We start from the raw sequence: 16,059 nt of genomic DNA on the forward strand, positions 1-16,059 counted from the left end.
GGGTGTGGCTCAGTGGTAGAGCACCTGCCTAGAATCCCCCAGTGAGGGGCTGGGGTGTGGCTCAGTGGTGGAGCCCCTGCCTAGAATCCCCCAGGAGGAGCTTGGGATGTAGCTCAGAGGTAGAGTCACTGAATAATATGCGGGAAGGAGGCACTTGGTACAACCTAAGAAAGTGGATGAAGGAGGCAGAGCAGGCTGGGTTTGGGCTCCCAGGAACATTTACCACAACAGTGGACAGGAAGCAAGTCCCCCAGATGACTACCTGACTTGCACTCTGCAGTTTACCCATCCTAAGTGGTAAAGGATGGAGTTGCCTAGCAACAAAGTAGAAGAAGCTGGAATGAAGAGACAGCTGGGATTTCTAGATTGGTCCAGTGGGGATGGGAGTTCTGGAAGGAACAACAGGCAGGCTGCGGGGGAGAGGGGGTCCCTAAGGAGGCTGTGCTTTCAATGCCAATAATAAAAATGATCATCTTAGAACCATATAGGAAGATGACCCCCAAAAGACCCAGGATCAGAAAGCTGAGTAAAGACCCTGAAACTGAATGCAAGGCGCTATCGCCATCACAGATACCCAGGAGCATCACATGGGGAGGGAGGGAGGACTTAGTTTGGCTCACAGTTTCAGAGGTTAAAAGCTGTGGTCCCTGGCTCCTTAGTTCCTCAACTCAGGTAGAACATGGTGGAAGAAGAGACAGAATAAACAGCTCAGGGCATGGCGGCCAGAACGGCAGAGTCCATAGGGGCTGCAGAGATGGCTCACAGGGAAAGAACACTTGTTGCTCTTGCAGAGAATGAGTTAGGTGCCCAGCACCCACACAGCAGCTCACACCTACCTATAACTCCAAACCCAGGAAGTCTACAGTTTCTTCTCCAGGGCTCGGGACCTTGGAGGCTACTGAAGAGCATGGGGTCACCCAAAACTTGTCTGGCACCATTTGGAAGAGTCTGTGCCCTTAGCCTCCTTGACCAGCCTCCAAAATGAATGACCCAGGGGAACCCCAAGAATGCTATTTAAGACCCCCCCCATACAAATGTCTCCTACCTCCCCATCTGTCGCATGCACACTGTTCGGTCAGCAGCCTGCACCTCTAGCTTCAGTGGCTGGGAGCATGCTCGAATAGAGCCTCTGCGATGCAGGAGATTCCCCAGGGAGAGCTGTGTAGGGGCCCAGGAAGATCAGAAAGTCAAGGTCTCGTCTGCTGTGTAGGGAAACTGCGGATAGCCTGTGCTACATGAAACACTGTCTCTGATGGAAGGAGAGGAGGAAAGGAAGGGAGACAGGAAGGAGAAAGCAAAAAACAAATATTTACCTATATTTCCCCCCTCAGCCCAAGGCTGCCATGGGACCAAAGCCATGAATGGTGCCACCCCCGGCTCGGCCGCCGCCCCCCGCCCCAGTCCCCGACTGGCGGCAGTTCTGCGAGCTACACGCACAGGTGGCTGCTGTGGACTTCGCTCACAAGTTCTGCCGCTTCCTTCGTGACAACCCGACCTACGACACGCCTGACGCAGGGACCTCATTCTCCCGCCACTTTGCAGCCAATTTCTTGGCAGTCTTCAGCGAGGAGGTGCGCCGTGTGCTGGGGACAGCAACGGATACCATGGAGCCCGAGCCTGCCGTGACCTCCGTGACATCGGCACTAAAGGCTGCGGCCTATGGCCACTCCCGCAGCTCCGAGGACGTGTCTGCCCACGCTGCCACCAAGGCTCGTGTCCGCAAAGGCTTCTCACTGCGTAATATGAGCCTGTGCGTGGTAGACGGAGTACGCGACCTGTGGCACCGGCGAGCATCCCCGGAGCCCGATGCTGGGGCCACCCCCAAGGCCGCCGAGTCTGCATCTGAACCTCGCGACAAATGGACACGACGCCTGAGGCTGGCACGGACCCTGGCGGCCAAGGTGGAGTTAGTGGACATTCAGCGTGAGGGCGCACTGCGCTTCATGGTGGCAGATGATGCAGCCTCCGGCCCTGGGGGCACCGCACAATGGCAGAAGTGTCGCCTGCTTCTGAGAAGGGCTGTGGCTGGGGAACGCTTCCGCCTGGAGTTCTTCGTGCCACCCAAGGTTCGTATCTTGGCGCGTGTTGCCATCACTCATGGGGAGTACGGTTTTAGTACAGGGGGCACCTCACAGAGATGAGTTGTAGTATTCGAAGGCAGGGAGTAGCAAGGTGCTGTCAGACATGTCCCCCGAGGCCTGTGTCCTGCTCCATGGCAATCAGACATCTGCAGGCTCTGCCAGGCTCCAGCTGAGCCCTGCCCAGTGGCCCCTTCTCATCAGGAGGAAAAGTCTTTGCCTGCTGCTACCGTTTTGCATGCCCCTTTGAGCCCCCTGGCCCCTGGCCCCATCGGCCATCAAAGCCCTCCTGTAGTGGGGGATGGGAAGCTTGGGGTCTGCTTCAGGCAGGCAAATGTCACTTGCCTGAAAAGTAGAGGTGCTGGGGGTGCCGTTCAGTAGGTAGAGTGCTCGCCCAGCACTCAGGACGCCCAGAGTTCCGGCACCCGCGCCCATAATCCCTGAGTGGTGGTGCACTCGGAAACAGGAGGATCAGAAGTTCCAGGCTATCCTCAGCTACACAAGAAGTTGAAGGCTAGCCTGGGCTGCGTGAGACTGTCTGGAAAGAAGAAAGCAGAGTAGATCCTTCCAGGAGGGGTCTGACCTGCCTGCGGTCACACGGACAGAGGGTGCAGAAGGAATTATACATCACCACTCAGATGGTCACAAGAATCAAAGGAGGGCTGGAGAGATGGCTCAGCCGTTAAAGGCTAGGCTCACAACCAAAAATATAAGAGTTCGGTTCCCAGCACCCACGGCTGTCTCTCCAGCCACCTTTTTTAAAAAATAAATAAATAAATAAATAAATAAATAAATAAAAATTAAAAAAAAAGAATCAAAGGAGGGGGTAGAGTCCCTTGTCAGCTGGTAATACCCCAAGACCTGTCCACCCCAGGGCTCAGTCTCCCCAGGGCTCTCCTAGATAGCTTGACTCAGTGTACTGGACGTTTGTCCCCCAAGCCTCCCCTCAAGGTGCCAGGGTGAGAGCTGCCCACAGTTAGATGCTCCCAGAACACACTGGTGAGGAGCTCTCACCCCAAGTCCCAGCACCCCCAGATTTCCCAAGGGGATTTTTACTCACCCCCTCAACTTTCAGCCCCTGAGAAAAATGCCACTAAAATCAAGTCTACAGACAGAGAGACCAAAGCCTGGTGAGGGGAGGCTTGCCCAGGGTCACCCAAAGGGCAGGGGCAGAGGCCCAAGGTTTCACTGTCTCCAGCTTTGAGTGGCAGCCCCAGCTGCTGCTCTCCAAATAGCTGTGCCTGTTGCCCTGGGGGAGAGGACACGGCAGCTGTGGCCCTCCCCATCCTTCCAGTGATCCCCACAGAGCCCTCCAGTTTTACTGCTGGCAGAAGGGAGGGTTCCCGAGGGATCACTGAGCCCTTCCTTCCGCAGTTCAATGAGGACAACAGGTTCCTTGCCCCTGATCTTGCTTCAGGCTCTCAGAATATCATAGCATAGTAGAACACTTGGGAGTGGTTCATGGAAGTGTGGATCATTCTAGAGTGTATTGGCCTATTTTCTGTTTCTGTAAGAAAATACCAGAGGCTACATAAGTATATTTAAGAAAGAGAGAAAGAAAAAAGAAAGGAAGGAAGGAAAGAAGAAAGAAAGAAAGAAAGAAAGAAAGAAAGAAAGAAAGAGAAAGAGAGAGAGAGAGAGAGAAAGAAATTGGGCATGGCGGCATGCCTATAATCCCAGCACTGGGGAATAAAGGCAGGAGGATCAGGAGTTCAATGTCATCCTTGGCTACATAGCAAGTTCAAGTCTGAGCTCCACAATGCCATATCTCAAAAATGGGGGGAGGGGGAGCAGATCAGTTTAGCTGGGTTTTAGAAACTGCACATCCAAGGTCAGGAAGCCTTGTCTATTCTACCTCTGCGAAGGTCTTCTCAGCCCCGCATGGCAGGGCAGATAGAGGAGGAGGAATTAGCCATGTGTAGAGAAGGTCAGGGTATAGAGGGACCTCACTTTCTAACAACCCATTCTGGTCAGATAACTAACCAGGTTCCCTGAGAACTACATTAATCTCCTCCCGGCATAGCAGCTCCAATGTCTAGAGCCTGCCTCTTAAAGCATCGATCAACTTATAAACATTTTTAAAACATTTATTTATTGAGCAGGGGGAATACATACACATGTGGAGGTCAACAGACAACCTGTGGGAACCAGTTCCTTCCATCTACCACGTGGGTCTTGGGATCAGCTCAGGAGGCAAAGGCAGGCGGATCTCTGTGAATTCAAGGCCAGCCTGGTCTACAGAGCAAGTAAAGAAACCCTGTCTTGGGAAACAAGGAAATAAACAAAAACCAAACAAATGCAGGTCACCAGGCTTGGTTGCAGACCCCTTTCCACATTGAGCCATCTCACCAGCCCTTTCGATGTTACTTGCGCTTTTGTTTTGAGGCAGTCTCTGTAGATCAGGCTGCCCTTGATCTCACACTTTCATCTCCTGCCTGCTGGGATTCTAGGCATTTATCACCCCACCCAGGTTATGTGGGGCTGGGGATCGACTTCCTGAATACTGGGTGAGCACTCCCCAACTGAGCCACATCATGCTCATATTGTTCCCCCCCCTCTCTTCCCACCCTATCTTGTGCTATGACCATATTGGGAACCAAACCCCCAGTCCATGAACCCTGAGGAAACAAACTCATTGTACTCAGGAGGGCTCAGAATAGGTTTCCCTGCTGTGTCTGCCCCAGGGTGAAGGAGTGCCCAAAGCACTTACCAAGACAGATCTCCCAGGTTCCTTGGCTTAGGGGTTTAGAGCACTGACTGCCCTTTCAGAAGATTCGGGTTCAATTGCCAGCTGCCACAGGGCAGCTCACAAGTGCCTATAGCCCCAAGATCTGACACCCTCATGCTGACATTCATGCAGGCAAAATACTAATGCAAATAAAATTTAAAAATAACGTAATTTTAAAAAACAATAAACAGAAAAAATAGGGAGAAACAAGTCAAGCTGAAGGCATAGCTCAGTCACTAAGCACTTGCCTAGGGTCCCCCTGCGAAGGGCAGGGATGGAACTCCTGTAGAGCCCTTGCCTAGTAAGCAGAAGGCCCTGGGTTTGACCCCAGCACTGGGGGTGTGGGGCAACTACAACTACATGAGGACAGATGGCTTTGGACATCAGGCTGAGGGAAGGGACCTCCAGCCAGTGGGAGCCCGAGGGAGGTGCCATTATAAACCTCCCCGCTCTCTCTGCCCCAGATGCCAACCCCAGCCACAGGCTGGTGTGATGATGTGGTCAGCTAAGCTCGTCAGTCACTGCTGTAAGCCCAACCCAGGGCCCGCTGGACAGTGTCCAGAGTGGCCAAGAGTTCCACTCTGATATGAGGCCCTTCCCTTTCCACCTCAGAAAGTCCCTGTCCCGGAGCCCAGCCCTGCCGGGAATGTCGGCCTCCGGCCGGGGGCGTAGCCAGGAGCTGTGGACCAGAGCATCAAAGGGCCTGCACAGAGCGACCCTCCTAAGGAGTCCTGCTAACTGCCCTGGTTTAACCCTGTGATGGCAGCATGGGGGTGCTGGCTCCCCTTTCCCACATGCCTGGAGACAGGCCACACCCAGCTCCAGCTCCCCGCCCCCCTTCTGAAGTACGATCTGTGCTCCAGAACGTCTCATCCAGAGCAGGAAGCTACCTTATTTTGGGAGCCATGCCCACCACACCCTCCTCACTGGGGGATTCTAGGCAGGGGCTCTACCACTGAGCCACACCCCCAGCTCCTCACTTGGGGGTTATTTGATTCAGTATCTCACATAGACCAAGCTGGCTTGGACTCTCTGTGTAGGTTTCTGTGCTATGATCTACATAGTGAATTCCAGGCCAGTCAGAGCCACGTAGTGAGACTCTGTCTCAAAAAGAAAAATAATTTTGAGTGCCAAATACAGTGCTCCACTTGTCCAACCCCAAAGCTCAGGAAACTCAGGAAGGATTGACCAAGCTCAAGCCAACCTGGGCTACATAGTGGGTTCTAGGTCAGTCTGTGCTATGGATTGAGACCCGATTTCCAAAAACCAAGGGTGAGGGGTGTGGCTCAGTGGTAGAGCACCTGCCTAGAATCCCCCAGTGAGGGGCTGGGGTGTGGCTCAGTGGGAGAGCACCTGCCTAGAATCCCCCAGTGAGGGGCTGGGGTGTGGCTCAGTGGGAGAGTCCCTGCCTAGAATCCCCCAGTGAGGGGCTGGAGTGTGGCTCAGTGGTAGAGCCCCTGCCTAGAATCCCCCAGCGAGGGGCTGGGGTGTGACTCAGTGGTAGAGCACTTGCCTAGAATCCCCAGTGAGGGGCTCAAGGGAATGAGGGAGGTGAGAAGAGGGGGGGATCACATGAAGTAGGTGAACTGGGTGCAGGGTGGGCCAGGGAGCACTCACAGCTCACAGGGTTGGGGTTCAGGAGTTAGGGACTCAGCAGTACCAACCAGTCTCTAACTTGCTGTGGCCATAGGAGGAGGGTTCCTACTGTCTCTCACAATGTCCCCATCTCTAAAATGGGGTTGGTAATGCAACCACACCAGCATGACCTTGGCAGTCTTGGGGGCTGTGACCCATGTATGCTGCAAAGTGGGCTGGGAAGTGCGGAGAGGGTCTCCTAAGGCCTGTGAGGGGCTCCTCCCACCGTTTCCTCTGGCCTCCCAGGCTTCCAGACCCAAGGTCAGCATCCCTCTGTCGGCCATCATCGAGGTCCGGACCACCATGCCCCTGGAAATGCCTGAGAAGGACAACACGTTCGTGCTCAAGGTAAGGGCCCACTGCAGCCCCCAAGGTCTGTGGCTGCCTGGGACCATAGCCCTAGCAGGCTACCCAGCGTTAGCTCATTACAGAGGTGCCAGTTAGACCATCAAAGAGGGCAACAGTGAGGGAGTGCCCATGGACCCTACAAAAGGTGTCCATCACCTAGGTAGGAGGCTCGAGTCTGAGTTCTAGTGTCCGTCCATGTGGTTGACTTGGATCTCCTCCTAGTTCTTATTTTCTAAATTACATTTTTATTATTATTATTATTATTATTATTATTATTATTATTATTATTATTACCGGCTTTTTGAGACAGGATTTCCCTGACCGTTCTGAACTAGCTCTGTAGACCAGAGTTCAAATGTGGCCTTGAACGCAAGGAGATCTGCCTGCCTCTGCCTCCCAAGTGCTGGGATTAAAGGCACATGCCGCAGCCACCAGGCCACATTTATTTGCCTGTGTGCCTGCATGTGAATGCCATTGGTGGTCATGAAGGTCAGAGGACAACTTTCAGGGGTCAAATAAGAGAACTGTCCCCTTCTGCCAGCGGGCTCTTTCCTGGGAATCAAACCCAGCTTGTAAAGCCTGGTGACGGGCACCTTCACCCACCGAACCATCTCACCAGCCCAGCCCTGTTGTTCGCCATTCCTTCCTGGGTCTGAGTGTAGGTCATTAGAGTTGCCTTCCCCTCCTCTTCCTCTGGAGCCAGACACACCCACCTCACAGCTACCGGTGACCAGCTTCTTGAAGTTATGCAAATGTCCACAGGCAGAGGGAAGTGGAGTGTGGGAACCAGCCCTCGTCCCTGCTGAGGGCACAAAGACGGGAGGGTGGGTGGGAGGCACCCCAGTGGGTCTGGGAGCCGCCTGTCCTTTCTCCAGGCCCACAGCACTGGAATGGACTGTAGGAGCTGCTGAGGACACGGGTCCAGGCTGCTAGGGTTGTGGTCAGGGCTTCCGGGAAGGAGTTAGACTATTAAACGAAGTCCCTCCAGGAGGCCAGTTCCTTCCCCTTGAAGCTGCGCAGAGCCCCCACCCTCTTTGGCAAGCTCCTATTGAGCTTGTGTTTATACAAGCCACGGATTCTTTTATTCATTGGGTAAATGTGTGCCAACTCTATGTCCTGAGTTGTCCCCTCAAGACTGGTAGTTGGGGACACAGCCGCTGCCCATCTGGTACTCTCAACTGCCGGGTGGTCCTCGGGCACCCCTGAGGCAGGAGGACTCCTCTGCCAGCCCCACTGTGGGCCATCTCCCCACTGAATGAGGAAGGCTGTCAGGATCCTCTTACCCAATACTACATTACAACAGTGACAGGACAGGGGACCAAGAACAGGAAGACCTGGTGGCCCTGGGCTCAGGTCTCAGCAGCTGCTGGCTGCCGTGGGACTTCTGAGCAAGTTTCTCCCTCTCTGGACACAAGGCTCCTTGTCTATAGAATAAGTGTTACACTTAGCCTCCATCCCAGGGCTGTCGGGAACTCGACGGACAAGGCACAAAGAGCATCGGCCGCCACAGCAATAGCTCCGCAGTTGCTAGGCCTGGGAGCACCCCGACCCTGTGCCGAGGCAGCTGGCCTCCCCACGCGACTTGAACCCTATCTGGGATACCAGGACATGGGTTGAGCATGCTGGGTCTCCGGTCCCACACTCAGGGCCTCCAGAGCCTGGCATCTCCTCCCCTGTGTGGGTTTCAGGCTGCAGCCCTAGCCCTGACTTGGGTGATCCCCTGCCCCCGCCCTGTTCTTCTTTCTGTTCATACCCACGGGACCTAACAAAGGGGTGAGTGAAGGCATAAGAACCCTTCTGCTCACTGGTCCTGGGGCGCTGAGCCCTCCACCCCCGCAATGGAGGAAGCTTTACCAGGGCTACTCTCATCCAGGTGGAGAATGGAGCAGAGTACATTCTTGAGACCATAGACTCGCTGCAGAAGCACTCATGGGTGGCGGACATCCAGGGCTGTGTGGATCCGGGGTGAGTATTCCAGCCCTGAGGATTGGGGGTGGACAGCTGGAGGTGTGCCTCGGTCCCCTCCTTCCAAGTGACCCAGCTACTAGACAGGACAAGTACAGCTAGCAATAGCTATTCCCAAGATGGGAGGGAGGATCAGGAGCCTAGGGCTGTCTTCAGCTAGCCTGGGCTACATGAACCCCTATCTCGAAAACAAAACAAACAAACAAAAAAAGCAAATCAAATCCCCTCAATAACAACAATGACTAGGCCAGAGCCAGACAGATGGAGGGTGTCAAGGCCTCCGTGGCATCTAACCCAGGGCCTTGTGCATCCTACACGTGTGTTCTACGACACCTCTCATCACAAGTAGGACTTGGGAGCTGGATAGATGGCTCAGCAGTACTGCCCTTCCAGGGCATGAGTTCAATCCCCGGCACGCACGTCAGGCAGTTCATAATCACCTGTGATTCCAGTTCCAGGGGACCGCATGCCTTGGCCTCTTCCAGCAGCTGCACCCACATGTGCCTATCCATTCGTGGGCACATGGGCACACACACACACACACACACACACACACACACACACACGTTATTTTTATAGAAAACAGTTGGATTTTGATGAGGGAGCTGGAAGGGTGAGGGCACTATGGAGTGGTGGTTGGTGACATGGTGGGCACTTCCGGTCAGTTATGTGCAGGAAGAGGATGACGCCACTGTCCAGAAGAGATGCCCACGGCGAGGATTCAGCACAGTGCCACCAGCTGAGCACTTGGCAGCCGTTCTCTGGCTAATAGGATTGGGGGGGGTGCTTTCTAATTAACAGATTCATTTAAATAAAGCTCAGTTAGAGTCCTGAGTGCCTCGCAGCCCTCAGCCCCAAAGTGCTTGCCAATCACTCCCCTATTACTCTGATGGCCATCTGCTCCAGAGACTTCCCCATGGGGTCAGACCTTTATTAGAACTGGGATGGCCTCAAAAGGGCTGCCCAGGCTCCGCTGATCACCACACTGTCCCCCACTGGAAGGTATCCATGGGACCCCAGAAATGAGCCACAACCTCAGGGAATACTATGCTCCCGGTGGCTTCAGTGGGGGGTCACTCACACAGAGGGTGAGGGAGTGGGAAGGACTTGATGTTCTGTGAGCAGTCTAGGGTCCCAGCCCAGGCCCCGCAGCAAGATGTGCTGTGCTTTCTCAACTCCACAGGGACAGTGAGGAAGACACGGGGCTCTCCTGTGCTCGGGGAGGCTGTCTGGCCAGCCGGGTGACTTCCTGCAGCTGTGAGTTCCTGGCAGAAGGTAGGTGGGGCGGAGCTGGCTGGAGTCAGGGGGACAGTGCATGAGGGCAGAGGGCAGATAAGAGACATGCCTCTGCCCCTATTTTCCCCTGCAGCGGACATGTCCCGGCCCCCAGAGACGACGACAGCGGTGGGTGCCGTGGTGACAGCCCCACACAGCCGAGCTCGTGACACTGTGGGAGAGTCCCTGGCCCATGTCCCTCTGGAGACTTTCCTTCAAACCCTGGAGTCTTCAGGTGGTTCTGTCAGTGACAGCAACAACACAGGTGCCACTGGGGTCCCCACCCACTCTACAGGGACCCACGGGAATCCCCAGGAAGCGGTGACATTTCAGCCAGCTGTGTCTACAGTGGTTCTGGCTTTTGCAAGCCAGTATGGGCACTTGGCCTTTCCCTCAGACGTAGGGGTGGAGGCACACACCTGTAATGCCAGCCCTCAGGAGGCTGAAGCAAGGAGAGCTGCATAGGTCCGAGGCTAGCCTAGGCTACATAGTGAGACCTAGCAGAAAGAAGAAAGAGAAAGACAGACAGACAGGAAAGGGAGGGAGCTAAGTTGTTCATATAGAGAGGCATAAAAAGCTATGGTGGCACAGCCTGTACCCAGCACTTGGGCTGTAGAGGCCAGAGCTAAATGTCTGGATAGCTGGTTCATTGGTTAATAGTGATTGCTGCTCTTTCAGAGAGCCCATGTTGTGGAATACTAATTTAACTATGTAAAAGGGTGTTACATTTGTTCATGGTGCATTTGCTTCATTGTGTAAAGATGTGTTGCTGTTTCACCTTGCCTGCCTAAGGTACCTGATTGGTCTAATAAAAGCTGAGCAGCCAGTAGCTACACAGAGGAGGGATAGGCAGGGCTGGCAGTCAGAGAATAAATAGGAGGATGAATCTAGGCTCGAGAGAAAGGGAGAAGAGATTGAGGGAGACAGAGAGACCTGGGGCCAGGCAGCCAGGCAGATATGGAGTTGGACATACAGAAGGAAAGAAAGGTAAAAAGCTCTAAGGCAAAACATTAATGAAGAAAAACAGGTTAATATAAGTTATAAGAACTGGCAAGAAACAATCATAAGCTAAGGCTGAGCGTTCATAACTAATAATAAGTCTCCATGTAGTGATTTGGAAGCTGATTGGTGGCCCAAGAGAAAGCTTAGTTCCCAGCACCATGTAGGGCAGCTCACACCTGCCTGTGATCCAGTTCCAGGGGATCTGATGGCCTCTTCTGGCCTCTCCCGGCACCCACATGCACACACCAGCACCCACGTGCACACACTGACACCTACTATACACATAAACAGAAGGACATAATGGAACCAGGGTGGAGAGAAGGCTTGGCTTCTTCTCAGGTTTGTTGCTGACTTGCAAATGCTCCCTCCCTATTTCTCAGTTTACCTCAAGGCTAACTAGATGTAGTCAGCTCTTTGCTTAGGTCTGATATTCAAATGGCATTTTACCCAAATAAACAAGATATGGCTCCCCATCTCTCGCTGACTATTTGTCTTCCTTCTGCCCCTCATGCTGTTATAACCGACCCAGGGGACGAAGGAGCTGAGCTGGACACTGACGCCGAGACCGAGCTGGAACTCTCCGACTACCCCTGGTTCCACGGAACGCTGTCCCGAGTGAAGGCCGCTCAGCTGGTGCTGGCTGGTGGGCCCCGGAGCCACGGACTCTTTGTGATCCGCCAAAGCGAGACTCGGCCTGGGGAGTGTGTGCTGACCTTCAACTTCCAGGGCAAAGCCAAGGCAAGTGTGTCCGGATGGGGGTGACAGGGGAGAGCAGCCTGTTCTGGGGAAGGTGGACTGAGGTTCTAAGGCTTATTGCTTGCTGGTGACCAACCCCACTCAAAAAGTGAGTCTCTCTGAGAGGTTAGCTTTGTAGCCAGATGTGCATGTCTATCGTCCCAGCACTTCAGAAGCTGAGACAGGAGGATTGCCAGGAGTGAGAAACCAGCTTGGGCTACATAGCAAGACTCTGTCTCGAAAATCTCCCATGAGCCTCCTGTGCCTACCCTTGGTATCTTACTTTGTTCTGAGGCATCATTTTCTCCCAATTCTGATGCTTCCAACCTATGTAAAACATCTGTAATGAGGTCTATAACAGCAGCAAATCCCACATCTGGGGCCTGGTAGTGCACACCTGGAATCCCAGCACCAGGTGGTAGAGACAGGATATCAGGAGTTTAAGGTCATCCTTGGCTACATATTGAATTCAAGGCCAGCCTGTGCTACATGAGTTTCTGTCTCAAAAAATAAATGGATAGATAGCTAGATAGCTAGCTAGATGGATGGATGGATGGATGGATGGATGGATGGATAGATAGATAGATAGATAGATAGATAGATAGATAGATAGATAGATAGATGCTATTTTTAAAACTAATGAAAAAGAGAACAAGGACAAAAGTCAAGCAGTTGGGGGCCTGACAGTGTGGTGGGAGTGGGTAGGAGTCACTGTGCCCTCCCACACCAACCAGGAAATAGACCCAGCCTTAGATCCTCCCAGGGTATCATTTCCCAGCAGCCCCCATAGCATCCCAGGTTTCCTGCCCCTGGCCTGCAGCTAAGGTCATGGCCACCGTCACTTCTGACTCCAACAGCCCTCAAGCCTACTCTCGGCAGTGCCGACCAGCTGTGTCTATGTGGAGGAGGCGGAGTCTCCCTAGGGACACTACCTTGTCAGTTTCTCTGACAACCAGGCACTTAATGTCACTCCGGTGGCTGGTAATTGACATCGTGGCTGGCACTACTAATCCTAGAGGGCTTGATCTCTCACGCGCATGCCCAGTGTTGGACAAGATGGTGCCCTGTCCACCGAGACCCACGGAGGGAGAAGCAGGGCGAGCATGAGATGACCTTTAACCTGGACTCTTCTAGCCGGGCTGCTATTGTCACAGGGTGGGCAAAGAAGGGCTGACACCAGAGACCTGGGGCCCATACCAAAGACTATGGGTCTGTGGCTCCTGACACTGAGTCGCCCGCCTCAGGGAAACTCAGGAAACCTTGAGAGGAGCCAGTCGTTGCTAAGAGGTGCAAGCTATCGCCCACACCTCTGGGTCATCTGAGGTCTCCAAGACAAACAAATATTCAAAAAGACAGATGAATTCCAGTGTGAGAAAGGACGTCTGCACCCCCAGCCCCAGCCTAGTTCTGTTGAATGATCTGCCCCAGACAGGACTCAGTGTGAGCGCCCCCAGCAGGGCACAGTACCATAAGGTCCCAATGGGACCGACACGTAGTCTCCCAACAATCCCCAATGTGCCAAACGGGTAGCTAGCCCGGGACCCCCCCACTGACCATTCCCATCTGCCTCCTCAGCATCTTCGTCTGTCTCTGAACGGTCACGGCCAGTGCCACGTCCAGCATCTGTGGTTCCAGTCTGTGTTTGATATGCTTCGACACTTCCACACCCACCCCATCCCCCTGGAGTCGGGGGGATCCGCTGATATCACCCTCAGGAGCTATGTGCGCGCCCAGGGCCCGCCTCCTGGTAAGATGCCACCGTCCAGAGCCTGATAGATGGCCCGGTTGATAGACGGTTTGCCTAGTATGCTTGAGGCCTGGGTTTGATCCCTAGCACCTCATACACTGGGTCTCATAACTCCTGTCATCCCAGCCTCTGGAAGCGAAGGCAAGAGGATCGGGAGTTCAAGGCCATCCTCTGCAACACAGTGACTTAAAGGCCATAAGATATGTTAGACCCAGACTTGAAACCTTTCACCTGGACACCCAAAGACAGCTGGGGTGGGTTCTGGAAGTCCTGCAACGTTAGAGTTCAGCACCCATCTTTTGAAGGTTGCACTGGTGGGGTGCCTAGCCTAGGCTGGAAGTGCCTGTGTGTTTGCATACTGTCTCCTGACTCCCAGAATGGTCTGGACTACATCACTACCCCTCCCTGGGTTCTAACACTGGCTGGTTTTAGAGGCTTTAGAGTTCAGGTGCCCAGGTCTGGATGCTGACTAACATGGCTTCTCATTGCAGACCCAGGACCAGCGCCTAGCGCTGCTGTGCCGGTCCCTGCCTGCTGGGCGGAGCCAGCTAGCCAACACTACTTCTCTAGCCTGGCCTCGGTCGCCTGTCCTCCCACCTCACCTTCCAATGGCGCTGGAGCATCGTCGTCATCTGGTTCGTCATCCTCGGCCACGTCCATGCCTCCGCGCCTGGCCGAGGGGCCACTCAGTGCACGCAGCCGCAGCAACAGCGCAGAACACCTGCTGGAGGCTGCGTCCGGAGCCACAGAAGAGCCCACAGAGGCCACGTTGGGCCGTGCTCGCGCAGTGGAGAACCAATACTCCTTTTACTAGCTGCCACGCCTATTACCCACGGGTGCCACGCACATCACAGCAGGCTAAGAACTCCTGGGATCTGTCCCGCCCACCAGCAGCCTGGTCAGCCCATGATGGTCAGCAACACCTAACAATGGCTGGGGACAACTATCCATGGTCTTTCAAGCCCAGGACAGCTGGCCGGCTAGCCACATCTAGCGTCTTCAGTCCCCAAGGGCCCACTAAGACCATCTTGGCAGGCCAAGGGCTAAACGTGGTGGAGCAAACCCATGATTTCACGCCCCTCCCACTAGTGGTTGGCCACGCCCATCACAGCTATCTATGGCTACAAGGCTGATCGCATCCATGGCAGGCAACTCACCGACAACTAACCACATTTGGTGACTTCAGGCCCTGCTGATGATCGGTCACTCCCACAGCGGCAGACATTGACAGCCGGTCTTGCCCACGAAGGCTACCCACTGGTTCCTAACAGCCTCAGGCCCAGTCACTTGCACCAACAGCCTGACTGGTCAGAGATGGTCAGCCGTTCCCATCAAGGCAGGACTGCCAATGGTCCACCTAGCCCTGGACAGCCTGCCACGCCCACCAGCCCCAGCCCAGTGCTGGGGGGAAAGTCAAACTCTTCAGTGAAGACGAGCGTTATTAAAGAGCCTGTTTTAGGGACTACACCCTGCTCTCCCGTTGTCTTTTTGCTGGACTGTCTTAATGGGGAAGGAAGTGGTCTCCGAAGGTCTGGAATTGCTACCTTGCCCCGGGCTTGCCCAGGCAGATCTTAGGAGAGGCATCTGGAATAAAAAGTGGGGCTCAGGGAGTCAGCAGGGAGCAGGGCACGCACTAGGGAGGGGTCTTAAGTGCAACGGGGAGAGAAAGAGATAATTTGAAGAATGAAACCAGAGCTGGAGATGCGGCTCAGGGGGTAGAGCACTTGCCTAGCCTGCGGGCTTTCCGGGTTCCATCCCCAGCACCCCATAAAAGTATGTGGTAGTGCATGCCGGAAACTCCAGCATTTCCAAGGTGGAAGTAGGAGGTTCAGAAGTTCAAGGCCATCCTCAGCTAAAGAGCAAATTTGAGGCCACCCAGAGCTATATGAGGCCCTGTCTCAAAAATGAAGGGCGGGGAGAGGAGAGGAGGCACCCACAGTCGTGGTTATGGGTGATTTGAATGCCAAGGAATAGCGATTGAATAGCAATTCAGTGGCTAGAAGTGGGGTCCTGCTTAGGACAGTAAGGATGTCGATGGACAGGTTGAGAAAGGCCTTCCAGGGTGGACTGGGTGCTGGGATAGGAATTTCCCACCCTAGCTTGTTGGGGGGATTGAGCAATAGGAGACACTGGGTGCCCCAGCTCTGATGCAGATGATTGAGAAATGGCCTATAATGACCTACAAGGTCTCCTCACAGGCAAAGCCACAGCTGACACACCAGCTTGCTCACACAGCCACGTCAGAGAAAGACCCTCGTCCTACAGAGCCGAGGCTTTATCGCTCCTTCCCCAATCAGACCCACAACCTTGCAGGGCCTGAGCCAGCCATGTCCATCACAGATCTCAAATGGCGAAAGACTCCAGAGTGGAAGCTGAGGCACCCACAGCTGCTTCCCCATAAGGGGTGCGTGAGTACCCTGGGGTGGCTCCAAGGGCTTTGCTGGTGCAGCTGCCAGGAAATGACAGAGCATACTGCTAAGCCCAGGCAGGAAAGGCAACCACAATGCTGAGTCGACTTTCAGCGCCACCATTTGGCTGTGGCTGGA

General features: G+C 54.2%; 1 protein-coding gene across 1 annotated transcript; it reads left to right on the forward strand.

Annotated features, from left to right (window-relative positions):
• The first annotated feature begins 1,337 nt into the window (after positions 1-1,337).
• Sh2b2 (SH2B adaptor protein 2) lies at positions 1,338-14,980 on the forward strand. The gene is given in 9 exon segments (XM_048433881.3): positions 1,338-1,389; positions 1,391-2,066; positions 6,688-6,789; positions 8,663-8,754; positions 9,938-10,029; positions 10,124-10,294; positions 11,561-11,769; positions 13,342-13,513; positions 14,005-14,980. Coding segments are annotated over 9 exon segments (1,869 nt in total). The 5' UTR covers positions 1,338-1,357; the 3' UTR covers positions 14,328-14,980.
• Positions 14,981-16,059: the final 1,079 nt, after the last annotated feature.

This window comes from Myodes glareolus, chromosome 2 (genome assembly GCF_982192425.1).
Source record: "Myodes glareolus chromosome 2, mMyoGla1.1, whole genome shotgun sequence".
In the NCBI taxonomy this organism is placed as follows: Eukaryota; Metazoa; Chordata; class Mammalia; order Rodentia; family Cricetidae; genus Myodes; species Myodes glareolus.